At 43.7% G+C, this 24,682-nt stretch overlaps 1 protein-coding gene across 1 annotated transcript in view; it reads left to right on the forward strand.

Annotated features, from left to right (window-relative positions):
- LOC147708559 (chitin synthase chs-2-like) overlaps positions 1-24,682 on the forward strand; it is a 389,460-nt gene that overhangs the window by 293,926 nt on the left and 70,852 nt on the right. The window contains 3 exon segments of the mRNA XM_086927238.1: positions 8,056-8,415; positions 8,418-8,457; positions 24,065-24,117. Coding sequence (XP_086783364.1) covers positions 8,056-8,415; positions 8,418-8,457; positions 24,065-24,117 — 453 coding nt within the window.

Raw genomic sequence — 24,682 nt, forward strand, 5'->3', positions numbered from 1 at the left:
CGGCATGTGGCCGTCCAGCACCCGATCCTCCAGGGGTGATGACTCAGGGATCGCATCTCCATCAGATATGTGAGGGGAGAGGGCATGACTAAGCTGGGCGTGTCGGAAATATTCCGTCGACGCCAGCTGGTACTCAGACTGTAGCATGTCAAACGACTTGACCCTCCCCCTCGCCATCATGTCCCCAACCTTAGATATCCCGATGGTGTCCCACCGGTCGAAACCTTTAGTTTTCCACAGCTTTCCCAGTATGTCTGAGTCATATAGGGGTGTGGCCAGGGTAATCCTATCTTTCCAGCCCAGAGTGTCAGTGACCGCACGCCATATATGTACCATCGTTTTGGTGGGGCCCGTCAGCTTCCGGTCCAAGGACCTGGAGTATAAGGCTCTATAATAGTTCCCGTCGTTCACGAGCCACCGATCCATGGCGTAGCCCGGGCTGGCCGCTGGGCCATAAAGGCCGTGGTTGATGGCCGCAAGCTGGGACGCCCAGTAGTAGCGTCGCATATCCGGTAGGGCGATACCCCCGTCGTAACACGGTATGGTCAGCTTGAGCAACGAGATTCGTGGCCTCCCATCCCACAACAGTGCTCGCTGCAGGGATTCGATCTCTCCAAAGTATTTGGCCGGGACCGGATCTTGGGTGTTTTGCAAAGCGTAGAGGAAGCGAGGTAGCGCCATCATTTTGAATAAAGCGGCTCTGCCCATTAGGGAGATCGGTAGCTTCTTCCATCCCTCGACATCTCTGCGTAATCGCGCAAGCGGTGGTAGAAGGTTGTGTGAGTATCGGGCTCGGGGGTCGCGCGACACGTAAATGCCCAGGTATCGAAAGCCCTGCTGGGCTATCTGTATTGAGCACCCACGGGGGAGGCGCGGAGTGTCTCCACACAACGTGTATAGTGAGGATTTAGACCAGTTGATCACCAAGCCGGAATGGGTCCCGAAGGTACCCAGCAGGTCAAAAACCACAATAAGTGAGCGGCAAGGAGAGGTGAGATACAAGAGGATGTCGTCCGCGTAAAGCGACACTCGGTCCTCAAGGCCAGGTGACCACGTAATCCCGGAGACATCAGGGTGCGTCCTGATCCAAGCCGCCAGGGGTTCCAGTGCCAGAGCGAACAGGAGCGGCGAGAGCGGACAACCTTGTCTGGTGCCCCTGTGCAGCGCAAAGGAGGCCGACAGCCGACCATTGACGGCCACATTAGCCAACGGTGCGGTATACAGCAGTCGGACCCATCCGATGTAAGTGGGCCCAAACCCCAACTTGGCTAGGACAGCCCACAAGTAATTCCACTCCAGTGAGTCGAAAGCCATAGTGGCGTCAAGCGAGGCGAGAACTGCAGGCTCACGAAGCAGGTGAGCACGTGCCATGACCGCGTGAAGTCTCCTCAAGTTGAGCGCCGTGTTCCGGTGCGGTATGAAGCCGGACTGGTCCGGGTGGACCAAGTCCGTGATCACACCCACCAGCCGGTTGGCCAGCAATTTGGCCAGGATCTTGGGTTCGGCGTTCAGTAGCGAGATGGGTCTATAGGACCGGCACAAATCACGTGGTTTTCCTTCTTTGTGGATCACCACAATGTTGGCGAGTCTCTGGTCGAGGGGGAGTTCTCCCGTCTCGCGGGCTTCAAGGAACATGTTAAGCAATGGTGTGGCCAGCGCATCGGCCTTGAGTTTATAAAGCTCGACCGGGATACCGTTGGGTCCCGGTGCTTTGCCGGAGCGCAGCGAGCGGATCGCCAGGGCCACCTCATCCACAGACAGGTCTCGATCCATGTCTTCTCGGTCAAGATCCGAGAGGCAGGGAAGGTCAATGTCCTCCAGAAAGGAGGCCGACACAGACTCTGGGAGAGGATTTGCGGAGGTATATACCCCCTCAAAGTATTCAGCGAAGGACCCAACTATAGCCGCCGGGTCCGTCAGGGATAGACCATCCTCACCCACCAGTTCTGGGACCACCCGGGACGCCAGTTCCCGTCTATCCAGCCACGCCAAGAGCTTGCCCGCCTTATCACCCGAGTCATATATCCTGCCCTGCTGTTCCCTGCTCAAGGCCTTCACTGCATCAGTGGTGGTCGCCCGGAGTTCGGACTGTTTAAGGGAGAGAGCGTGAATCAAGTCGGGAGACGGATCCAGCTCCAGTTGGGCGCTCAGGTCAGCGAGATCAGACTCCAGCCGCACCACGTCCTCATCCCGGCGGCGGCGAGCCTCCGCAATCAGGGAGAAGGCCTCGCCACGAAGCACAGTTTTAAAGGCCTCCCAAAGGGAGACAGCGGAGTCAACGGAGCCAGTATTTTCGACAAAGTACCGGTCCATAGCTTTAGTCAGGAGAGCCCTGGTCTTCGGATCGCGAAAGTACCACGGGTTAATGGGAGCCACTCGCGAAGACGCGGGGATCTGGAAGTCAAAAGAGACCCAGACCGGGGAATGATCTGAAATGCCCCTAGCTAAGAGACGCGCGGTGGACACAGACTGCGTCTGGGCAGCCGGGGTGAGGACGTAGTCTATTCTAGAAAAGCTACCGTGGGCACCCGAGAGAAAAGTGTACTGCCGCTGGGTAGGATGTAACGATCGCCAGCAATCAACCATCCCCATGGAACTCAAAAAATCAGGCAGCCAAGATTGGGAAGGGCGAAGATCCCTGGATGGAAAGCGGTCCAACTCCCCCGAGACTACAGAGTTGAAGTCCCCACCCACCAGCAACAATCCCTCGGGGAGACCTAAAATGGCGCCTCCCAGGTCCCTGAAAGTAGTCTCCTGCAGCCCCGGGGGAACATAAACCGAAACCAAAACTAGCGCCCTCCCACTTGCCCACCAACGCCACGTATCTGCCTCTTTCATCAGCGAGTACAGACTCCACCTCCAACGGGAGGGACGTGCGCACCATGATGCCCACCCCTCTGGAACCCGAGGAGAACCCTGAATGTGCCACCATTTTGTATCCCCGTCTATTCAAGGCCTTACAGGCATGTCCCACCAAGTGGGTCTCTTGTAGAAAAACCACATCAGGCGAACAGCGCTTGAGCATCTGCAACACAACACCCCTCTTAATACGGTCCCCCAACCCGTTAACATTCCAGCTCAACAAATTAAGAGATTTACCCCCCATCATCAAGGACGTTCCGCGCCCCCTCCCCCACCCACAACAGCGCCCACAGCAATAACATTTCAGTCCAGTAGTTCCTCAGCCAGAACAAAGAGTAAGACAAAGAAAAAGTACGAAAAAACACACCCCAACTACCCACCACCCTGCACCCCTGCATCAGACTATAATCCACCCCAACTAGCAGTGTGCCTGTCGCCCCTTAACTAACCTACAAGAAGCCCACAGAGGAGAAAGGAGACATCCCATCCCCCCCCGTCATCCCCCATATTAATTACAAAACGAGTCAAAATAATAGCAGCAATGTCAAAAGCCGAAGTCCCTCACGGCAACCCAGCTCTCGGAAGGCAAGTAACCAAACAATCATTCCCGTGCTTCCGCGCCTCCGGTGGTCTCCTCCGTCTGGTCGGTCGGCTCATGTCGTTCCTGGGGCAGGGTATCAAGCCAGTGTCCCACCTCATCCGGGAAGTCAAAGAAGAAGGTCCGGTGGTCACGCTCAATGCGAAGCTTGGCAGGATAGAGCATAGAGTAGCGTAGGCCCATTTCCCTCAGTCTCCGTTTCACCCCCTGTAAAGCTCTGGCGCTTTTTCTGAACAGCCTGGGTGAAATCCGGGAAGAAGTTCACATCAGAGTTCTGGAAGCGGAGAGGGCCCGCGGTCCTCGATGCTTGCAGGATAGCGTCTCTGTCCCTGTAATTGAACAGCCTCGCGATGATGGGGCGAGGGGAGGCACCCGACTTCGGCGGCCCACCCGGGATCCTGTGGGCCCGTTCCACCAAAAAGAACTTGCTCAGGCCCCCCGGTGCCAAGTTCTTAACCACCAGTTCTTCCACAAAGAGCTCAGTCGAGTCCCCCTCGGCCTTTTCCGGTACACCGGTGATGCGAACATTTTGGCGCCGCGCGCGACCCTCGAACTCATCCAGTCGACGCGCCAGCATTCCGTTAGCCATTTTCAGGTCGCGCACCTCCAACTGTATCAGACACATCCGTGACCAGGCTGGAAGTCTTAAGGTCCAGCGATTTCACCCGGTCATTAGTTTTCCCGAGGTCGGTCCTGATGAGGTTTAACTCAATCTTCAGGGAGTCAACCTTGCTGGACAGTTCCTGGCGGAGAGTGTGCATCTCCGTCTTCACCCCCGATATCGCTCCCATGACGTCCCGAAGCGTTATCTCGGAGTCGTCTGGCGAGTCATCTCTTCCTGAGTCCTTAGTACGAACCACCAGTACCGGTGATCCCTTAGACTGGGAGAAACGCTCCGGAATGGTGGACTGGGACTGGGATGGTTTCCTGTTGAGCCGCTGAGATTTGCCTACGTCCGAGCCTCCCTTGCCCGCCATGTTGGCACTCTCGGGACGGGGGGACACCAGGGGCGAAAGAGTCCAGTGTAGTATGTCCAATGCACACAACGATATCTCCAAAGTCCAGTGTTGAGGCCGCCCAGCAAGGCGCTCAAGGATCAGAAGCACCCATCGGGATGAAGAAGCGTAGGCAGGGAGGTATCATGTGGAGACACCGCTGTACCCCACAACGGTCGCCAGTGATGCGGGCGGAGCCTCCGGGATCCGTCGAGCTAACTGAGTCTAGGAATGTCCGATTTTCATTCCGAAAGCGGGTGCCGCCTCAGGACCGGCTTAGCAACCGATTCCCACAATCGTGGGACAGGATGGATCACAGGATTATTGCGGAGGATCGGGAGGTCTTCGGAGCTCCGAGCTCACGCGGCCATCTTGGTTGGCAGCGAAGCTCCTCCCCCCCTTTTCTGTCTTTTCAATGTAAATTTTGAGTTATTGTAAATACATGTGTTCTTGTGCAGGACAGTAAGTAACTCTTCGGACTGTCATTGAATTTGTAAAAATTATTGCAATTTTTTTTCTAAAATTCAAAAATATAATGGTTACACATAAGGATTAAATACCTTAGTGCACGATTCTGCCCAAAATAAAAAAAGAGCAGAACAAAAAAACGAGTGACCGGGTCCCTTTCTTTCTACAGAGTCCGAAAAACAGCACAAAAGTGGTCAGAGAAATGGAGGAAGGAAGGCAAAAAGTCAGGGGAAGACCGCCTTAGAGCTTTAAGGCCTAACAGCTTCATATAATTCTGACAGCTGTTACTATCAGCAAAATAAAATATCATAAAAGCAAAACATTTTACACATGCAGACCAGCAGAACAGACTACTTGTTGTAGGGCCAGATGTGCAGGATCATTTTTCAATCATAATCCTTCGTTCCACAAATATAAAGGGTTTAAAATTCCATAATGTCTTTTTGGTATTTATTAAACCAATGTTATGGGTGGGAAAAGCCTATTTGACTTAAAAAATGGGTTTAGCAGCCCATACGGATTGGGAATTTGGAAGGGGCCTCTTGTCCAGATTACAATTTAGTATAACAGGTCTCAATGGTATGCAATGCAATTGGGGTCACTAATAAGTTACTAACACCTTACAGGAGGTGGTAACTGATTCACAAATGAGAAGGTGTCCTCTTGGGACACTTTGTTCTTTGTGAATGATGTTGGCAGCCTCAAGGGACAGCGTACTAGCCATATCTGTTCCCTAATAGGAAATATCTTTGGTAATATTAGCGCTTGTTCCTTCAAGGAATGCATTCACAGGGATAATGGTCGCTCTTCCTTGTCACCAACCAACCTTGTGTTTTTAGCCATTCAGATAGGGGTCACAAATAGTGACCTGCTTAATTGATATACATTACGGTAGTCATTCTGCAGTCCCCTGCAACTGGAGATTTTGTAATACAACCTAGTAGTACATAAGTCACATCATTAAAATAAAACAATGTCTACAAAAAGTCAGTTTCCAATTTGAGACTACTTTTTTTAAATGGTCTTTTAGTACGTCTGGTACAAAGAGCATAAACTCACACAAAAATTGGTCCTGTGACAAAGCACCTATTCCCCAAATAGCAACATCTATTAGAGTGCGTTCGACTTGGCTTTTCAGCAGGGACATTCCAAAACTTTTTGCCTTACTCCCCCATTTTTGCAGATCTCTTTTTTTTGGCTTTAAGACTCTGTGCACTTTACAACTTTACCACTGCTAAGCAGTGGTAGTCTAAAATAAGCCAGCTACCTCACTGGTTGGTTGTTTGTGTGTTTAGTCTACCCTGGATACTAATTAAGGAAACCAACCACTGTGTAGATAGTTTGTTTTACATCTTTGGATAATTGCCATATGAATTGAGACAACCTAGGGAAGAAGCATGTTGACCTCTTGAATTTAGCCCCTGCAAAACATTACATCAGTAGTGTGCCACTATCATTTTGAAATGAGATTAGTGGACTCGCTGATTAAAAATTAATTTTGAGTACCACTACATCCCATGTTATCATTTCTACCCACACTTTGCACCCACACTTTTGACACTCATCTACATCACAAGGCCCTATTCCTGCACTGCACTGCACCTTGAGGCATTGGGAATAAAAGATATCCGACAAAGAGCGCCTCATGGAGTGCCTGTCAGACATTGCAGCGCAGGCCTGACAAAGAGCATGCCCTATGATGAAGCATGACACCCTGCCAGGTGTGTGAGGTTCCTAGTTCCTAAAGTGGGAGACACCTTCTCACCCTGTTTTGGACATTAACCTACACCGACCGGTCCTCTTCTTTTCCTTTTTACATTCTCTAGGAACTGCATAACTTGGTGTTATATATTTACTCAGGGGCATTTATGCTGGACCTATAAGTGTCCCAGTCCCTCCCTTATATTTGTTATGTCCTTAACAATTACCCAGGACTTCGCTTCACAACCGGGCAGCTCTTTGGAACTGCTGCTGTGCGACACATCCTCAACACGGTATCCCACAAGACTCCACAACCAGGATTTAAGGTACTCTTGCTCAGCAGAGCTAACTTGGTCCCAGTATCTGCTCCATCGTGGTCAGAGTGCACTTGTAGCTTTTTCCCAGTCCGGCATCACAGATAGCCACAGTTGGCCTTTTGTGCTCCTAGGCACTATTTTCACTTAAATCTTTGAGATTTCATAACTCCAGTTCTGCTGAATGAATTTTTGTTGTTTTAATCTGAAATCATGTATTAAATGTTACTCTATTTTTCTAAATTGGTATGGGGTTTTTCATGTGTTGTGTTTTCACTTTATTACTGTTTTGAACTGCTGTATAAATTCTTTACACATTGCCTCAAAGTCAAGCCTGACTGACTGCTTTGGGCCAAGCCACCTAAGAGTTAGGCACAGGTTACTTTGTGGTTTGCTTCTGTTTCACCCTGACAGGGATTGTATTTTCTGCTTCAGCTGTGGTTCACCCCACTCAACCAGTAGCCCAATTCTCAACAGGGTGAACATTTGGTGGAAACCATTGGATTTAGGATTCTCACTTATAGTGGACTTGTGTGTCCCTACCTTCAACATGCTGTGACATAATCTGTCAATGCTACATATACCTACTGCTGTCAACTCCTTGGAACAACCTTTTGAATGTGTTCAGAGCAAAAGACGTCATATTTGGAAGAGTTTAGACATGCTACAATAGTCTTCCAGCAACTGTAGTTCACATTTTCCTCCATTGTTAACATCGTGGATGCTGGTGCACTAACAAAATGAACGGAAAGGTATGTATGCAATCAATAATTTAATACATCAGTTGATGCCCTCACAGATGGGCTGCGGCTGAACACCTATGAAGAACTGGTTCGTTTACTGTTTTTTTTGCATAGTAACTTGCCCAGATAATAGCACTCTGACTTTAAAACCTTTCTAACTTCTGTTAAACAATATTCAGCAGGGCTATTTTTGTAAGATATTGTATTTTGAGATGATATTAGTAGGATGCAGGAATCTCTCATGTGCAGTGGCCTAGGTGAAAATGTAGGGATGGAAATATCCTTTGTGAAAATAACTTGCTATGGATGTATTGTGGTGGGATAAACATAAATAAAACTTTATAACACACTTTGCTCTTTCTCTTTGTTTATAGGTGACATGGTTCAGGAGGAAACTTTCATGACTCCCACTGGATTGTTTCTCATTTTCATGAGTCTTTTGTACGTAGTAACAGCAATTCTGCACCCAAAAGAGTTCCATCTGCTGATCTATGGTCTGCTGTACATTATCTGTGTTCCCAGTGGCTATCTCCTAATGACCATATACTCAATGGCTAACTTGCACGTGGTCTCCTGGGGTACCCGGGAGACCTCTACAACAATCGAAGTGAAGATAGAGGAGCAAGATGAGTCTACCTCACATGCATGGTACCAGAAGAAATGGCAATGCTTCTGTTGGGACATCGAGATGCAGGTTCGCAATAACAACTATAAAATGGTGCCCAGCACAAAAAAACACAAACAGCGCAATTAGAAGATGCTGCACCACAGGAAAGGTAAAGAAACAATACTTTGCCTTTGAGACATTCATTATGAGGAACTTTCAATTTGATCAGATTTTGAATGTTTTGTTATTTCCAAGATTTTATAGTATAACCGAGTCTGGACAGGATATCTTTACCCAGGGTTGAATTCCTCTCTGTGAGAAATCCACAGCAAAAACCTAATTCCATCAGAAACCACACATTATACCAAAAAAACATTTTCCCCATGTAAGTCAGAAGATTTCCACCTTTCAACTTCTACTGTCAAAGAATGGATCATCTAGTGCACAGTAAGAGTTAGGTGGGAGCCCAGACTCTATTAGCTCCATTTTGGGAAGGGACATCATGAAGTCCATGAAAAGAACATAAGGTTTCCTGGTGGGAAGCAATAATCATGGCAGAGTCAATGGGTTATAATGGTGTTTTGGGTAAGGCTGTTAGGGGCATAATAACAGTGTGGCAAGGAAGCTAGTTGTTGGATGTATGTGAAATTGTACTGACTGGTGGGATAGGGCGTGAGAGCATTTTGTCTAGAGGGGTGTCCGATTGTGTGATTAAATGGTGAATAGATACGAATCTCCATTGCTACTGGATGGTGACTAGGAAACTGGAGAGCTAAGAAAGGGTTACTGGATGAAGATAAAGATGGTTACATGGTTTTTTTTAAGTTCAAAAAGATTTTTATTGAGATAAAAGAATACAATGATATACAATAGTGTAAAAACAATAAAAAGTAATGAGAGGATACATAATATATCAGGTGGATTGGAAAGTATACAAGAAATAAAAAAGTAGTCTAATAGTATCTAAACAGTGAAAACAACTGTATCATAAATCAAAAATGAAAAATATTACAAAGTTGGTAAAACATTACAATGTATGAGAAGTATAATTAAAGCTATATAATAACAAAGAGGAAGTCATGGAGGTTTAGGTACCTCTTGCTGCAGAGAAGTAGAAGAGGAAAAGCGCCTGGCACTAGTGTCTATGAAATGTATAACCGGTTCCCACAAATCTAAACATTTGGGTGCTAAGTGTTGTGGATATACAAATGTAGTGTCTAATCTATGATTATAACAAATAGCATACCACCATGCTTGATATGAAAGTTTGGTGGAATCTTTCCAATTTTTGGTGATTTGTTGGAAGGCCACTGCTAACAATAGATCAATTATTCTTTGTTCATGTGATTGTGCTCCCAAATAGGAGACAAGCTACCCAAAAAGATATGCAGGATAGAGAAGGAGTGATTGGAGTAGATTGATACTTGTATGGCGCACTACTCACCCGCAAGGGTCTCAAGGCGCTTGTACGAATACCGCTGTGGAACCCGTCCTGGCTTTCCCTGTGAGGCGTCCACTCCTGGGCACCCCCAGGGTGAAGGCCAGGCATCCATAGCGTTGTGGGGGCCATTGTGGAGATTAAGCAAGCTATTGCCCAGAGTTGTGGACTGGGATTCCATGATTAGTATAGGCACCGAGGCGAGAATTATCAGGTCCGGGGAATTTTGAGCCCAAGACCTGCCAAGGCGAGGAATTGAACCCTGGTCCCGGGCTAGATCTCTGCATCAGGGTCTGCCAAATTGAGTTGTGACCAAACCTTTTCCCAAAAATCTCTAGCAAATTTGCATGTAAACAGCATATGAAGCAAATCAGCATGTGGTAACGAACAAGACCAACATGCATGTGAGGTGGTAGAGCAATATGCATTAAGGGTGGAGGGAGTGAGTAGGAGCCTATTATATATAAAGAAGAGAGTCTGTGTCGTGTTTGCGGCTCTAGATGACTTCGTAAGCTTAAGCCATATTCTATTCCAAAAGTCCACAGTCCAGGAAATATCCAAATCTTTCTCCCAGGATAGTTCTATTTTAGTTTTGTCCCGTCGAAGAGGTGGGGAGTGTAAAAACGTATTAATAGTAGAAGCCTTAGAACCACGAAGTAACAAAGAGCGTAGATTATCTACATGGGTGAGAGTGGGAGGTGCATCTGAAAGGGACGTTGTATAATGCTTGTGGGCAGATTGAATGGTTTGTGTTAAAAGGTAATATTTGGTGCTGAAGGAGGAAGGGAGACCTAAAGCAGCCCTCGCCTGTGTAAAGGGCATAATTAAATTCTGATAATATAATTGATGAACCCATATAATCCCTCGACAATACCAGGATTTCCAAAAGAAGGGGTTATTGTTTACTAAAATGTGTGTATTATGCCAGATAGGAAAGTCAAGAAAAGATATGAGAGAATGAGCAGGAATAATTTTCGAAGTATACTTAAGGATAGGAGTAGAAACAAATTGTGGCTTACCCATGAAAGGTAAGTATTCGTGAAAGGAAAAATAAAAGACTGTTCAAGATTTGTCCAGAGAGGGCAACTTGTAGAAGGATCGGAAAGCCAATGTGAGGATTGGGCTAGTATAAAAGATTTATGGTAGAGAGAAAAGTCAGGAAAGTTTGTCCTTCCCTCTGATTAAGGATGGGTCAGTTGGCGAATAGACATATGTGACTTCTTGTTTCCTCATAAAAAAGCAGATAAAATAGAATTAAAAAAATAAATATTTGAGGGGAATCGGTAACGGGATGTTGGAAATTGTGTATAGGACTATGGGAGAAAGCATCATGTTAATGGTTTCCAAGCGACCCCACCAGGATAAATACAAGGGATGCCATTTTGCTGTCAAGAAGGATAATCTATCAATACATTTTTCCATACAGCGTGACACTGTTCCTGCAATCGAAGGGGTAACATTTAAACCTAACTATTTAATGGATTGGGGGCTCCATGAGAACCCTGAGGCAGTAAAATCAGCACTAAAAGTATACTTCGTCAAAGGTAAAATTTCACATTTATCTTTATTTAATTTCTATCCAGATACTAGCGCAAAGGAGTCCACCTCAGCCAAAAAAGCAGGTAAGGAAGTTTGAGGATTTGATAGAAATAAAAGAACGTCATCAGCATAGGCTGCCATTTTAGTTTTGGAGTCTTTGAATGTGAAGCCATGTAGTTCTGTGTTTTGTCGAATTCTAAGTAAGAAAGGCTCTAGAGCAATATTAAAAAGAAATGGGGAGAGAGGACACCCTTGCCTAACTCCCTGTGCAAGATTAAAATAGGAAGAAATACTCCCATTTGCAGTGACAGCGGCCCTTGGGTTGGAATACATGAAAGCAATAATTTTGGGACCAAAGCCAAACCATTTAAGTGTACGAAAGAGATAAGGCCATTCAACTCTATCGAATGCTTTTTCTGCATCCAAGGCAATGGAGGTCAAAGGGTGAGATATATGTGAAACTTTGGAAAGAATATAAAAAAATAAACGTGTGCTGTCTGTAATAAGTCTTCCTTTAACAAAGCCGGATTGTTGGGATCCTAACAGCTCTGGTAACTGAGATTCTAGTCGCAACGCCAAGGCCTTCGAGAAGATCTTATAGTCTATATTAACCAGAGAGATAGGTCTGTAATTTTTGCAATGTTGGGAGTCCTTGCCATCCTTAGGAATGAGATAAATAAGGGCATCAGAGAAAGAGCCAGTGGATCCTCCAGATTGTAGAAAGGAAAGAATAAGGGTTGTAATTTGGGAATCAATAAGGAGGCAACAGTAGTAAACAATTCTACAGTAAAACCGTCTGGTCCCGGAGCTTTTCTCTTTTTTAAGAATTTTAAGAGCAGCATGAAGTTCTTTCTGGTTGATATCAAGTTCTAAAGAAGAGAGATCCGGACGTGATTCAGGTGAAAAATGAATTTTAGAAAGTAAGTGAGAGATGGAATGGTCAGACGATAAAGTTTCAGATGTATATAATGTTTTGTAAAAGTAAAGAAATTCATTCAAAATATCATCGTTTTTAAATTTTAATGAATTATCGGAGCCAAAAACAGATTCTATAGTAAGTTTATTTTCTTTGGTTTTTAAATAGTTAGCCAATAATTTCCCAGCTTTATTTTGACCACCATAGAATTTCGCCCTCGATTTTAATAGATAGTTAGACGCATTATTGGTGGTGTCTGGATTAAATTGAAATTTGGTTTTAAAAGTTCAGATAAACAATCCTTTGATTTGGAAGAGTAATAGGAATGTTCCAGTTTCTTAATTTTGGTAAGAAGAGCATTCGTTTTTTGGTGCGCTATTTTACGTTTATTGGAAACAAAACGAATAATAAAGTCTCTGGCTGAGGCTTTAAATGCGTCCCAAATTGTATGATAGGACAAATCGTCTGTTTGATTAAGAGTGAAATATTCTTTAAAAAAAGAAGTGAAAGAGGAAGAAAAGGCAGGGTCCAAAAGAAGAGCATTATTAAAACGCCATTTACGAGGAGAATTAGGTTTATGCAAAACATCAAGGTTTATGGCAACAGGAGCGTGATCAGAAATCAAAATGGAGCCAATATCTGACCTAATCAGTGATTGAGAAGTATTATGAGAGACAAAAATGTAATCCAGGCGGGACTGAGTGTGATGTACTGGTGAATAAAAGGAATATTCCCGTAACATGGGATTACAAAGTCTCCAGGCATCAATGAGTTTGTGTTGTTTTATGGTTTGTACAAATGATTTATGAGATCCGTGGGGTATAAAGGGGCTCAGTCATTTTCGATCTAAAAAGGGGTCAAAAAAATCATTACAATCACCTGTAAGAATAAACTTATCATCATAGCAATGTGTGATTTGTGGGGATAGAGAGGTCCAAAAGGAAGGGTCACCAATTGTAGGAGCATAAATATTCAATAGAGAAACTGGAATATTATCTAACATAAAATTAACAAACACCCATCTACCTATTTGATCATGACAATGTGATAATATTTTAATAGGCAGGGATTTGCGGAAAAGAATAACAACTCCATTACGTCTACCATCACTTGAGGAGAAGAGAACCTCCTCCACCAATCCTCGTTTCAATTTTGCAGATTACTCATCTGTTAAGTGAGATTCTTGTATGCATGCGATGTCTGTGTCCAATTTAGCCTAGTGCGTCAAAAACCTCTGGCGCTTAATGGGCGAATGTAAACCTCTGGCATGCCACAAAATAATTTTTAAGAGCATCGAAAAAAGTTACAACAATATAAAGAACAATTTCGAAAATTCCAATCAGTAAAACAGTTTAAAACTATTAGAATATAATGAACATCCAACCAACTGAATATGAAGTGTAAAAAAGAAAGAACAAAGTAAGAGCAAGAAGAGAAAAGAAAGAGGCTGAAAAATGATCATTGAAGAAGAGTGGAGAGGGAAAACTAAATGGGTGCATTGACAGATATGGCAACTAGAAAAAGAGAGAAAGAAAGGAAAAGAAAAGTAATAGAAAAAAGAGAGAAGTTAGACAAAAAAAGAAACTTACATAAGATTCAGAACATACGGGAGGTGGAGGGATGGAAGGCCACACTGAACAATGACACGTCCAAGACCCACAGGGGAAGGCGGGAAGGAGAACGGAATAAACGAACGGACTTCAGAAATGGAGGGAAAAAGGTAGCACGCAAATACAGCCTGTTGAAACAAAAAAGAAAAATAAGTAAATCCAATAGTAAAGAAAAACAATGTAAAATGATTGTCATTCACGTAATAACATCTTAACGCAGAACAAGTAAATTAGTAACTGCTTCAAGAGAAAAAAGAAACAAGAAAAGATAACTCTCACAACATAGTCTATATTATCTAATTAGAGCTCATTGACGAGGCAGTCTCCATTGTGTCAGCATGAAAAGAGTAAAGAAAACTCTTCAGCTTCAGTGGATCCTCGTAGGTTGTGGTTCTGTTATTAATAGTCACTTTGAACAAACAAGGGTGAAAAAGACCATATCTTGCATTTATTGAACATAATTGCGGTCTTAGGGACAAAAACTCTTTACGCCGATCAGAAGTCGACTTAGCGTAATCTTAAGAGAAAAACAGAGATTTCCCTGACCACATTATGCGATTCATCGCTCTAGCAGCTGATGAATCAGTGTATTCAAGAAAATACAAGATCACTCCTCTTGGTTTGTATGTTAATGGAGAAGTTATTGAGCGTGAAGATGATCCCAGTTGATGCGCTCTCTGAATGTTCAAAGTAGTACTCTCAGGCAACTTAAGAAGATTTGGAAGAAATGTTTGAAAGAAAGCAGGCAGATCCAAACCTTCCATTGCTTCAGGAAGACCATAAATACGGAGATTATTCTTTCTATTTCTATTTTCCAAATGTTCAATCTGTTTGTGAAGTACGGAGACCTGTGAAGAAATAGAATCCACTTTGGAGGTAGAAGAGGAGATAGACTCAAAATGTTGCTCTAACACGGTAACTTGTTAATCTATGTTGGACCACTTGCCAGAAAGCATCTGAAGTGTGGAGTTAGTTTCCTCCATAAAAGGCTTCAAGCTCTAATTTCTTCAAGTAGTAAGTCCATTGTTACAGAAGTCAACTGTTTAGACGGAGAAGGAGGGTCCTTTTTCAGCCATTTCGTTAGAAGCTTTAGTGACAATAGAACTGTAGGTTGTAGGAGGCGCAGAAGCACCCTTAGGTGAGGAGATATCCGAGTTCTCCATGTATAAGCAGTCAAAACGAGAACTAGTACGTAGTAGAAATCTGCGAGGTGTAGACTGAGGCAATGAAGAAACTTTAGATAATCGTCTCAGAAACCTGAAATGGGCGTCTCAACAATACAATGCAGTAAGAGTTGGAGAGCAAGATACAAAAAATCAGAAAGAACTCAGTATCATGAGCATATAATAGTAATAAACCTACGCACAGAAATAAAAGGCTGCATTAGCAGTAACAGAGCCCAATGATAAAATAATATAGTAATATCTGAAAAACCATGGCGTGAATAATGTGTACAATTGTGGAGAGAAAGCCCAAAAAAAAAAAAATTAGCAATAGTTCTGCCTTAGGTAAAAAGCGAAGCAAAACATGGAACAAATATGACCAAAAATATAATAAACCAGGCAACATCTCTGTGTAATGAAAGTCAATATGAGAAAAGTCAAGAGAAGACCAAGCAACCACTTAAAATAGTCAGGTTGCTGAGGGTATTTTTACGCTGGTATACTGCAGTAAAATGTGAAGAAACTGATGAAAAACATTACAGTCAGTTGAGAAAGGTGTAGCAAGGTCTGAAGAAATGAAGACGCCATAAATATAGGAGGCTTGGGCAAAAGAGACACAAAATGGCGCCAATAGAAAAATAAGCAGCGTGACGTTGAAATGCAGGCACTACAAGATGAAGCTGAGAGATAGCAGCGCCTGCCAAGAATACCTCCAATGATATGTGGAGTCCACTGTGGTTCTTTTGAGGGAAGGAGCTTGAAATGCCGCTAGGAGAAACACCTCCGTCCGTGGCACAGAAATGACAAAATGGCGGCCGCAAACTCGGCTGAGTCGCGTCACAGGAAACCTTCACCTCAAACTCTATTTAGTAGCAATTTAGAGACACCACAAAGAGAACATCCAGGGCGCCAAAGTTTCGGACAGCTTATCCTCCAATTTCGGGACTGACTGTGAAGAAAAGCGTGCCACTTGCTCCGCTCTGTTCCCAGTCGCCGCGGAGAGTCACGGAGGAGCCGTCATTCCAGTCGGGCGCAAAGCCACGCCCCTCAAAGATGGTTACATGTTGTGTGTCTCAGAGAGACTGGTGGTGGGTGTAGGTCTCAAAGTAGTAATATGTTGTAAATGGTTGTTTAATGAACAGTGTTAGTTTAATTTTACATCCCCAGACAGATTTAGGAACCATACATGGCTGCCTAAACTGATTACTTGATTGTTAACTTTGCTCATCAAATCTATACAGGCAGTGTGGCTAGGATGTTTGTCTCATAACATATTAATGATCACATATCTTATATGGTAGTAAACTCCGGCTTACGGCCGAACAGAGTTAAGTAAAGACGCAACGCCAATCTGCGATGCAGCGCATGCAATGTAATAAGTTTTATTTATTTATTTATTTATTTATTTACTGAACTCTGTTTGGCTGTGAGCCGAAGTTTACTGCCCCCCACCCTGTCCCTCCCCGATCTGCCTCACTGCCCCGCAGCACTCCCATGAGGGGCAGTTTCAAAGGTCAGGTGAAAATTGGACTGCCACGAAAGACCTGAAAATCCATGTAAGTTAGCAACTGCTGCTGCCAGAGAAAAACACCATAAAGTTATTAGTTATCTAAGGCACTTTAATAACATTACAATGTCACGTGTGTGCCCCTGAAAGTGCAACCTTAGACAGCTTGTCAATAAACAAAATGATAACTGCTTTGTGGCAGTAAAGCAATTTTTGTGGAAGCACGCAACTTCAGCAGAATCAGATCACGCACTCCTGGCTCCCAGCATGTGGGTGGAGCCAAAGTCAATTTTCTGGTGATTCCCACAGAATTGTCTGGCGACATCTGCATTGCAGAGCCTGACCATAAAAGGTAGAAATGAACAAGAAAAATAAGTATGTCTCCAAGCTAGCAGAGAATCAAAGAGCATATTGGGCAATTTGGAAATGGCTAAGTTTATTTACATTTTATAAATAAGTGTGGTAGTAAGAAGTTTTATGTTAAAAGCACTGCAATAGACTTCGAACTTTTGCCCACTCCTTTTTATTTCAGACTCACACTAATAGTAAAGTTTCGCCAATCATAGATTATATATACTTATTTGGACTGGTTTCGCACAGGTTGTAGCAGTCACAAACAAAACATGTACGCCATTACATTGAAGGTTGATTCAATACTTCATAGGAATGACTACTTTTTCATTGGTACTAAATGTACATAGAGCATTTTGCACCATACTTTAAAGAAAAATAAGTAGTGCAAAGTAGTGCAATGGAGAGAGCAAAGTTATAATGAGAGAGGGGGCCAAAAAAAGGATTTTAAGTTCTTTCTTTTTTTATTGAGATTGACGATGTAGCATAGGTACAAAAACAGAGACATGTCTTGATTGTATAAATCCTATGTACACACAAATTTTGTAGAACCCGGAAAAATATTGGTTGAAGTTGGAGCAATGGCGTAACTCAAAATAAAGCCCCCTCGCCCCTCTGTCGAATGTGAAGAGGGACTCTTAGTCTCCCATATCTCACAGATATTCATTTGGCTTCTGCTAAATGGGGGCCCTCTGATGGATTTTGCCCCTGGTTTATGCATTACACATCTGAGTTGGAGTCATTGCTGATTTATAAGTACATGAATGGAGGAAGAGAACTGCATAACTAGTGAATGAACAGCAAATTAGTATTGTGTGCAGGGAAGAATTGTACCATGCAAAATAAATAAATACTTATTATAGTGAACAACAAAAGGTCTAGATTTAGCTTGGAGAGAAGACAGAAATGAATAGAAAGGAGAATTAAGAAGAGATAAGGGTTTTAATTTTAGAAACTTATCATAGACAAATGTAGCCATCAATGAAAAGAAAAAAGGCTTAAACAATTTGCACAACATTCAACAGGTTTTGAACAGTGCCTTAATGCTGCCATTGTTCATGTGTGCTTTGGTGCATACACCGCTAAGATGCTCAAGAACATCTGGAACATTTTAAAAATGCAAAGGGTCATTCTTAGTGGCGGAATTTCCCAAATGTTCGTGAACATGATTGACCATGATTGGCTGGAACCCATCTGAAAAATGTTCAGTGGGCAGCAGTTTTGCTTGGCTCACACTTGATTTTGAACTATAATTTGTTCTCAGATCGAATTAGAGAAAATATCAAAATTGGTTTATTTAATCATAAATGTCAAAAAGATTGCTAAGGATGGCAAAGCATGTTAATTTGTTTGTTTTAAGAAAATCCCTCCTAATGTTCACAAACAGCAGTAGCTGCTGCTGGACCATGAATTAGTGAGTGAGCCTCGGGCCCACCCACTTCTATATATCTCTTCCTGTCATGCTGAACTGTCTTGCATCAGGGGAATGGGGGTTTAAAATACACTCTGGTCTTGCCAAAAAGCGAGGCTAGGATGTCTAATCCTCTTGTGTCCTTCCCTAAGAAATTACTCTCACCTTGCCAAAAGTTGAGGCTTCTTTCCTCTTACTCCTACAACCTTGACTTTATATAAAAGAAGGTTCTCTGTGTCCCCACCCACAGGGTGGCCTAGCCTGAAATACCACTAAGCCTCATCTAAGGGCCAGGGAGGGATGGCTAAGCATGGTGTGCTCTAAAATACAATTCCACAGAACATTGTCCAAGGACCACAGTGGGTTCTCCATTTCATCCGGCCCTCCCACTTTAGTCCCCATGTGTTTGCTTAATGGCAGTGTAAGTTCTGGACTCCTGTAAAACCCTCAACATAGCATTCTCTGCAAAGCTTAATTTGTGCTGGTGTTTCCGGTGCTTAGCAACAGGACTTAATTAACAGGGCCGGGTCTATTTATTTTATCTCCCGTGGGTAGTGGGCCCAGTAATCAATTATAATAAATGTACCTGCCCGTCCTACCCTCCCTCGATTTGGCTGTTTTTCTGGTTTTGCCATGTATGTCTCTAGATAACGGCTCACCCAGGTGCAGGCATGATGACTGCATCACGTCAGTGATGTCAGTAGTGTACTGCTGTCTTTCACTAAGGAGCATGTATTCTGATTGGATAATTAGAGTTGATTTCGGGCTGATGCTGCGTGAGCTGTGGGCGAGGCAGGCTAGGAAACTCAGGTCTCAGGAAACTCTTGTTTCAAAGTCAGAGATAATTAAAAGTGTGTAGCTTGGTAGAATAGCATTTTTACCAGCTCACATGCTCTGAACAGAGTCCAGCTGAAGCAGGCCATACATAATTCATTCTGCCTGTTTATTGCATGCTCATGGCCTGGGCCTACCACCAAGTCTGCAGCGCTGTATAAAATTGCTCCCACACCCCAATTGCTGTGCTGCATCCGTGAGCCTGGCAGTGGCCGCATTACAGGAGCAGGTGGGTAGCAGGCAATGACAGGACAGCCTGAACTTCAGATGCCCCTGTGACCTGCACAGAAGATTAGAGCGCAACAGTGATGTTACCTGCTGTGACCAGCCAACATCACATCACACCTCACTTAGCAGGTAAGGTATGAGTAGAGCCGGACTGGCCATAGCGGGTACCGGGCAATCCCTCGGTGCGCTGCACGGGTGGGGGCCGGTTTTGGGCCCCTGGGTGCCGTTTTTGTTACAGGGCCGTATTGCAGCATAGCTGCAAAATCGGCCCTGTACCAAAATCGGCCGAAAACCGGCACCGGCCCCGGCAAAGAGCTCGACGGCACCTCCAACCAGCCGCGGCCGTGGAGGGTGTTTCGGTGGGGCAGAGAGGCGGGGTGGGGGGGGCAGGGTGGGGGGTGCTAAAAACCGGAGTATGGATTATTGAAGGTAAGTAAACAATGTAATTAATAAAACGAATTTTGTAGCGCACCCTGCATCACATTTTGCGATGAAGGGCGCGCTACGAAATTCGTTTTATTAATTAAATTGTTTACTTACCTTCAATTATCCATACTCCCGTTTTTAGCACCCCCCACCCCGCCTCTCTGCCCCACCGAAACACCCTCCACGGGCCGTGGCTGCCTCCAACTCCCCCGAGTGGGGAGGGGGTCTGGCCGAGCACTTTGCCAGGGCCGGTTGTGGTTCCCAGTCCGGCCCTGGGTATGAGCAAAGTTACTCGGCAAGGTGCACAAGATGAAAAATGAATTCAATCAGAGAAGCGCATCATGACTTTTTCGTTTTGCAATGTTACCTTTTTCATTGGGAGAACGTGGATTGGTGTCTATACACGATAGTTTGTACTAGAAATTCAATTGGATTCGAGGAAAGTGAAGTGGTGTGGGCCTTAAGGGCTGTAGAATAGCAATCTTACCTTAAAATTTGGGTAAAAATTCTATGTTGAAGTATGTGTCAAGGAAATAATTTCCATATCAAGTCAGGAAAACTGAGCTTATAAAAGATAAGAATGTACAGAAATTTCAAAGAGCATATTGAGATGCTCAATTCAATTACATTTTCATAAAGTTTGAAAAAATTCTGTCGGAAAGTTTATAAAACAATTAGAACTTAGAACAATAACATACCATACTTTCACTTCACAATGCTCTGGTCACTACTACATTCCTCACAAAGCATCTAGATTTCTGGCAATGCTGTAGGAGACTGCACAGTATCTGGGCAGCCACCCCTATATTTATTTGTAGTCACATTTTTTTTAGCATCCTTCTTTACCACCATGGTAACACATTACAATTAGTCACCATTAGCACCAGTAGTTCTTAACTCAAAGCTTTTGGCCATCAATACCCTTATCTTCCTTTGACCTTATTGAATGTAGATGTTGGTCAAGTCAACAACCAGTGCTTAAGTTGAGCTGGTGGTGGCATGTGGGACCCACCGGTACTCATTTTTGGAGACCATTATCATAGTTGACCCAGAACAAGACAGAGAAAGGAGGAGGATGAAACAGATAGAAATACTGTGTGAAAGAGGGAAACAGTGGAAGAAAAATAACATGCAAAAGTTAGGTAAAGAGTGCATGGTGACAGGGAGTGTAGAGTGACAGGTGGAAAATGCATGATGTGGAATAAAAATACACAGTTTGGGAACTCGGCATTCTTGATATTCAGTTCCAACAGCCCGAGGGACTTTGAGCAAAGCTTTGAGCCCTGGCACTTATTAATTTACAAATTAAACACTGACCTCGTTAGGATTGCCAAGGGACAGGGCGAGTAGTCCTTCTGCTCAATAAGCCCTCCTCAGGAACTACTTCAGGTTGCCCAGGGGAGGGAGTCCTCCCAATGTATCCCATTTTTCTGGACCTCCTTTTTCCGTAACATTTTTGAAGGTGAAGGCAGGGGCAGTTACTTCATTAGGGTTCTGGTCCTCACCCCTCAGAAATTTCTACATGTTCAGCAAAAAAAGTTAAATAGATTTATTCATCTAGAGATACTATTGTATCTCTGAACAAATCAATGTATTTAAGTCTGGGCAGTCTTAACCAGGCTGCCTGCCCTGCCTCAAACTGAGGCAGGAGACAGAAGCCCGACAGTAAATCAACTTTCTGCAATGCAACGTACAATGCAGGGCTTACTTTTCTAAAGCCCTTCATTGCTATTGAAGTCTATAATGGTTTCCATTGTAAGCCAGTTATGCTGTCAGCGTAAAGGTTTTGCGCGTCCGAGTCTGCATCCCTGCGAGACGTCAGACGCCTGTCATTCACAAGCAGCGATCCTGCCCTTTCTTATTCATCACATGGTAGGACTGGATGCAAGCGTATGTTATTTGGCGCCTTGTCCTCAAAAATGGCAAGCGTTATGCAAATCTTATGTTTGTATCTTGTGCTGCAACCCTTGGTCGCACTAACCTCCTACAGTGTGACACCCCAGGCACAGGCAGTAGGTCACTGGCCTTTAGAAGTGGAGCTGCTGTATTTTTTTTCCCCTGCAAAATGTATCCAAAAGACAAGCAGGGTTTTTGTTCAGGCACAAAGGGGGCAATATGTCCGTATAGTAAAAACAGTTACATGCTGCACAACGTTAAAACTCGCCCTATCTTCATGCCCTTAACAATAATTCCCAAAACATGGATTGATAAACAGACAATGAATGTTAAAAAAGTAATGCATGATGAGTGATTTATTTTCTCTCCTATTTCACAAGTTTTGCTTAATTTTGCATTCCCTAAGAGTTCTAACTATTTCATCATGTTGTGTTTCCTTATTTTTGTGCACCTTATTATTATTTTACAGAGTTTTCATTTAATCTCAATTCTAGCTTTCCTATTTACCTTAGCATCTTTTTCTAATGGTGGTTTGCACTTGCTTTCCCCTAACACAAGAATGTGCCCAACAGGCACTTATTCCTGGTAGGCATTGTCACCCTGAAGTCTGCACAATTTGTTCCAGGGTCACGTATAATAGAATGCAATGCCCTTATTTATTGTTTGTGCTCCTAGGAGAGGACTCTTTCACCACGGAATAACTAAAGACATTGGGGCATATTATCATGGGGTTTTATCTCCACTTTTTTGGTTTTAAAAGCCAAGAAAGCGGAGATAAAATTATCTCCCGATTACCTAGCTGTCGCTAACACCAGTTAGCAACAGCTAGTAGGAGATAGCGACCATCTTGGGCCCCGCTTTGCATGTCAGTGAAATTTATCACTAATGACATGCAAAGTGGGCGTGCCAAGATGTTAGCGACTAGAAACAGTCGCTAACATCGCTATTTCTTATTACCAACTTTTGGAGATATTCGCGCTAAGCGCGATTATCTCAAAAAGCTAACACCTGCCCCTGAGCAGTTCTTAGCCATGTTATCCAAGGGTAGGTGGATAACATGGCTAAGAGCATTAGCTCGGTAATGCATGAATATCGCTGACTTTTCAGTGATATTCATGCATTTCAGCCGATTTTTATCGCTTAGGAGATAAACCTTGATAATAGCAAGGTTCCTAAGCGATAAAAATCGCCGCAGCTCGGCGGTAAAATTATTGCCGCTAAGCCAACATAGCGATAATTATCGCTAGTTGTTGGTAATATGCCCCATTGTTCTGCACCTCTGGCACAGTATGATGAGGATGGTGTTTTATTATTTAAACAGCATCCAAGTGGTGAGAAGCACTTCACACTGAAGTAATCATGGAAAATGCTGTGAGCTGTGTCTGAAAAGGAAGATAGTTGTGCGAAAACAGTGTGTAGGCCTGCACACTTAGAGAGAGTGCGTACGTCAATGCACTGAGGCCGGCTTCCTGACACATTATATCAAGGTATGGGGTTAGATCATTCCAACAGGTCTGGCAGAAAGATACTCCTGATCTGCTCTCGCTAGTGTAGATATAGTAGTGATAGATAGGAGTACAGTTAGGAACAATTAAAATGGTTGAATTGTTTGTGTTTTTCACCATTACATTTCAAAAGGTCACATTCATTTTTTTTGTTTTCTTGAAGCAAGTGAAGAGTAAGTGATTTGCCCGGAATGACAGATGTGGAGCCGTCTATGAGACTTGAACCCGGCTCCCCAGTTCATAAGTCGACAGCTCTGGCCGTAATACCTCATCCAACTATTCATATGGTAAATAATAACTTAGGGCCATATTATCAAGACTGGGCGACAAAATTATCGCTGCTTTATCGGCAGGAAACTGCCGCTAAAGTGGCGATAAAGGGCTGGATAATATGCTCTCTAGAATTCCAATAGAAACCCAGGTTAGACATCTAACCTGGGCTTCTATGGGAATTCTCCAGGGCAAATTATCAAGCCCATTATCACCACTTTAGCGGCAGTTTCCTGCTGATAAAGCGGCGATAATCTTAACGTCGCTCTTGATAATATGCCCTTTAATCCCTAAGGGCTAGGTCACCATTAACTCCTCAAAATGACATACATTATTTAGCATGGACATTAACACATTACACTATGTATAATATCAACTCTTGCTTTGAAAGTCTTTGCTCACCCTCAGTCCGTCTTCACTGTGTGGCTTAGTTGCTTTCCCACCCGCTGCGATCTGACTGAAATTAGGCCAGTAATCAGATCCGATGCATTTCGAAAATATTGATATTAATAAAGTACAGCTATTTCACCAAGTTCTCTCTCTCGGCAATCAACTAGACCACGATGTTGTTGTGTGGAATTCAGAAGAGGTTTATCAAAATTCTATGTACAATTTAGTATCAGGATATTTTTTTTTTGAGGCTGCAATTTAAAAAAAAATCACATTTTTATTTTTCTTTCAGTCAAGAAACAGAGGCAGCTATCTTACAGGAAAATCCTATTCAATCAAAAGAAAGTAAGTGCCACTGGTGGAGTCCTTATTCAAAGTCTGCAGTAGAAAATTGTAATTCTTTTAGGAGCTAAACTACATTTGACGATGCAATTCACTCGTGAAAAACAAACATGAGGCAAGGCTTTTATGAACCTGTACCCGTTCTGCTACATAGTAGCTATTAGTGAATGGGAGTCTGTTAGAGGTGTGCATGGGAAATTCCTAGGTTTTTGACTGTGGTGGGCAAAAAACAGTGAGGATGATAGAGTAACTTAGGTGCTTATTATGAGTCACTCGCAAAATCCAGAGCAAAACGTCAGGTTTTGCAAGAGCAAATGCGGAATAATGTGCTATTGCACCTTTCCAGTACTTTTTCCTACATTTTCCTGGGAAATTAACTGTGTACCTCCCCCCGCCTAGATGCGCCAATATGCCAACTAGGTGAGCATGTTTGGTATTGTAGAAATAGATTAATCTATTAAATAGGTGTGTCCATCTTGAAAAGCTTAAGAGGTTTTGCTTAAGGCCAGAGAAACATTATAAAACACATCTGAGGCTCACATTTTAGAGCAGGAGTGTCCAACATAGG

Source organism: Lissotriton vulgaris, chromosome 6 (genome assembly GCF_964263255.1).
Source record: "Lissotriton vulgaris chromosome 6, aLisVul1.2, whole genome shotgun sequence".
NCBI classification, from domain to species: domain Eukaryota; kingdom Metazoa; phylum Chordata; class Amphibia; order Caudata; family Salamandridae; genus Lissotriton; species Lissotriton vulgaris.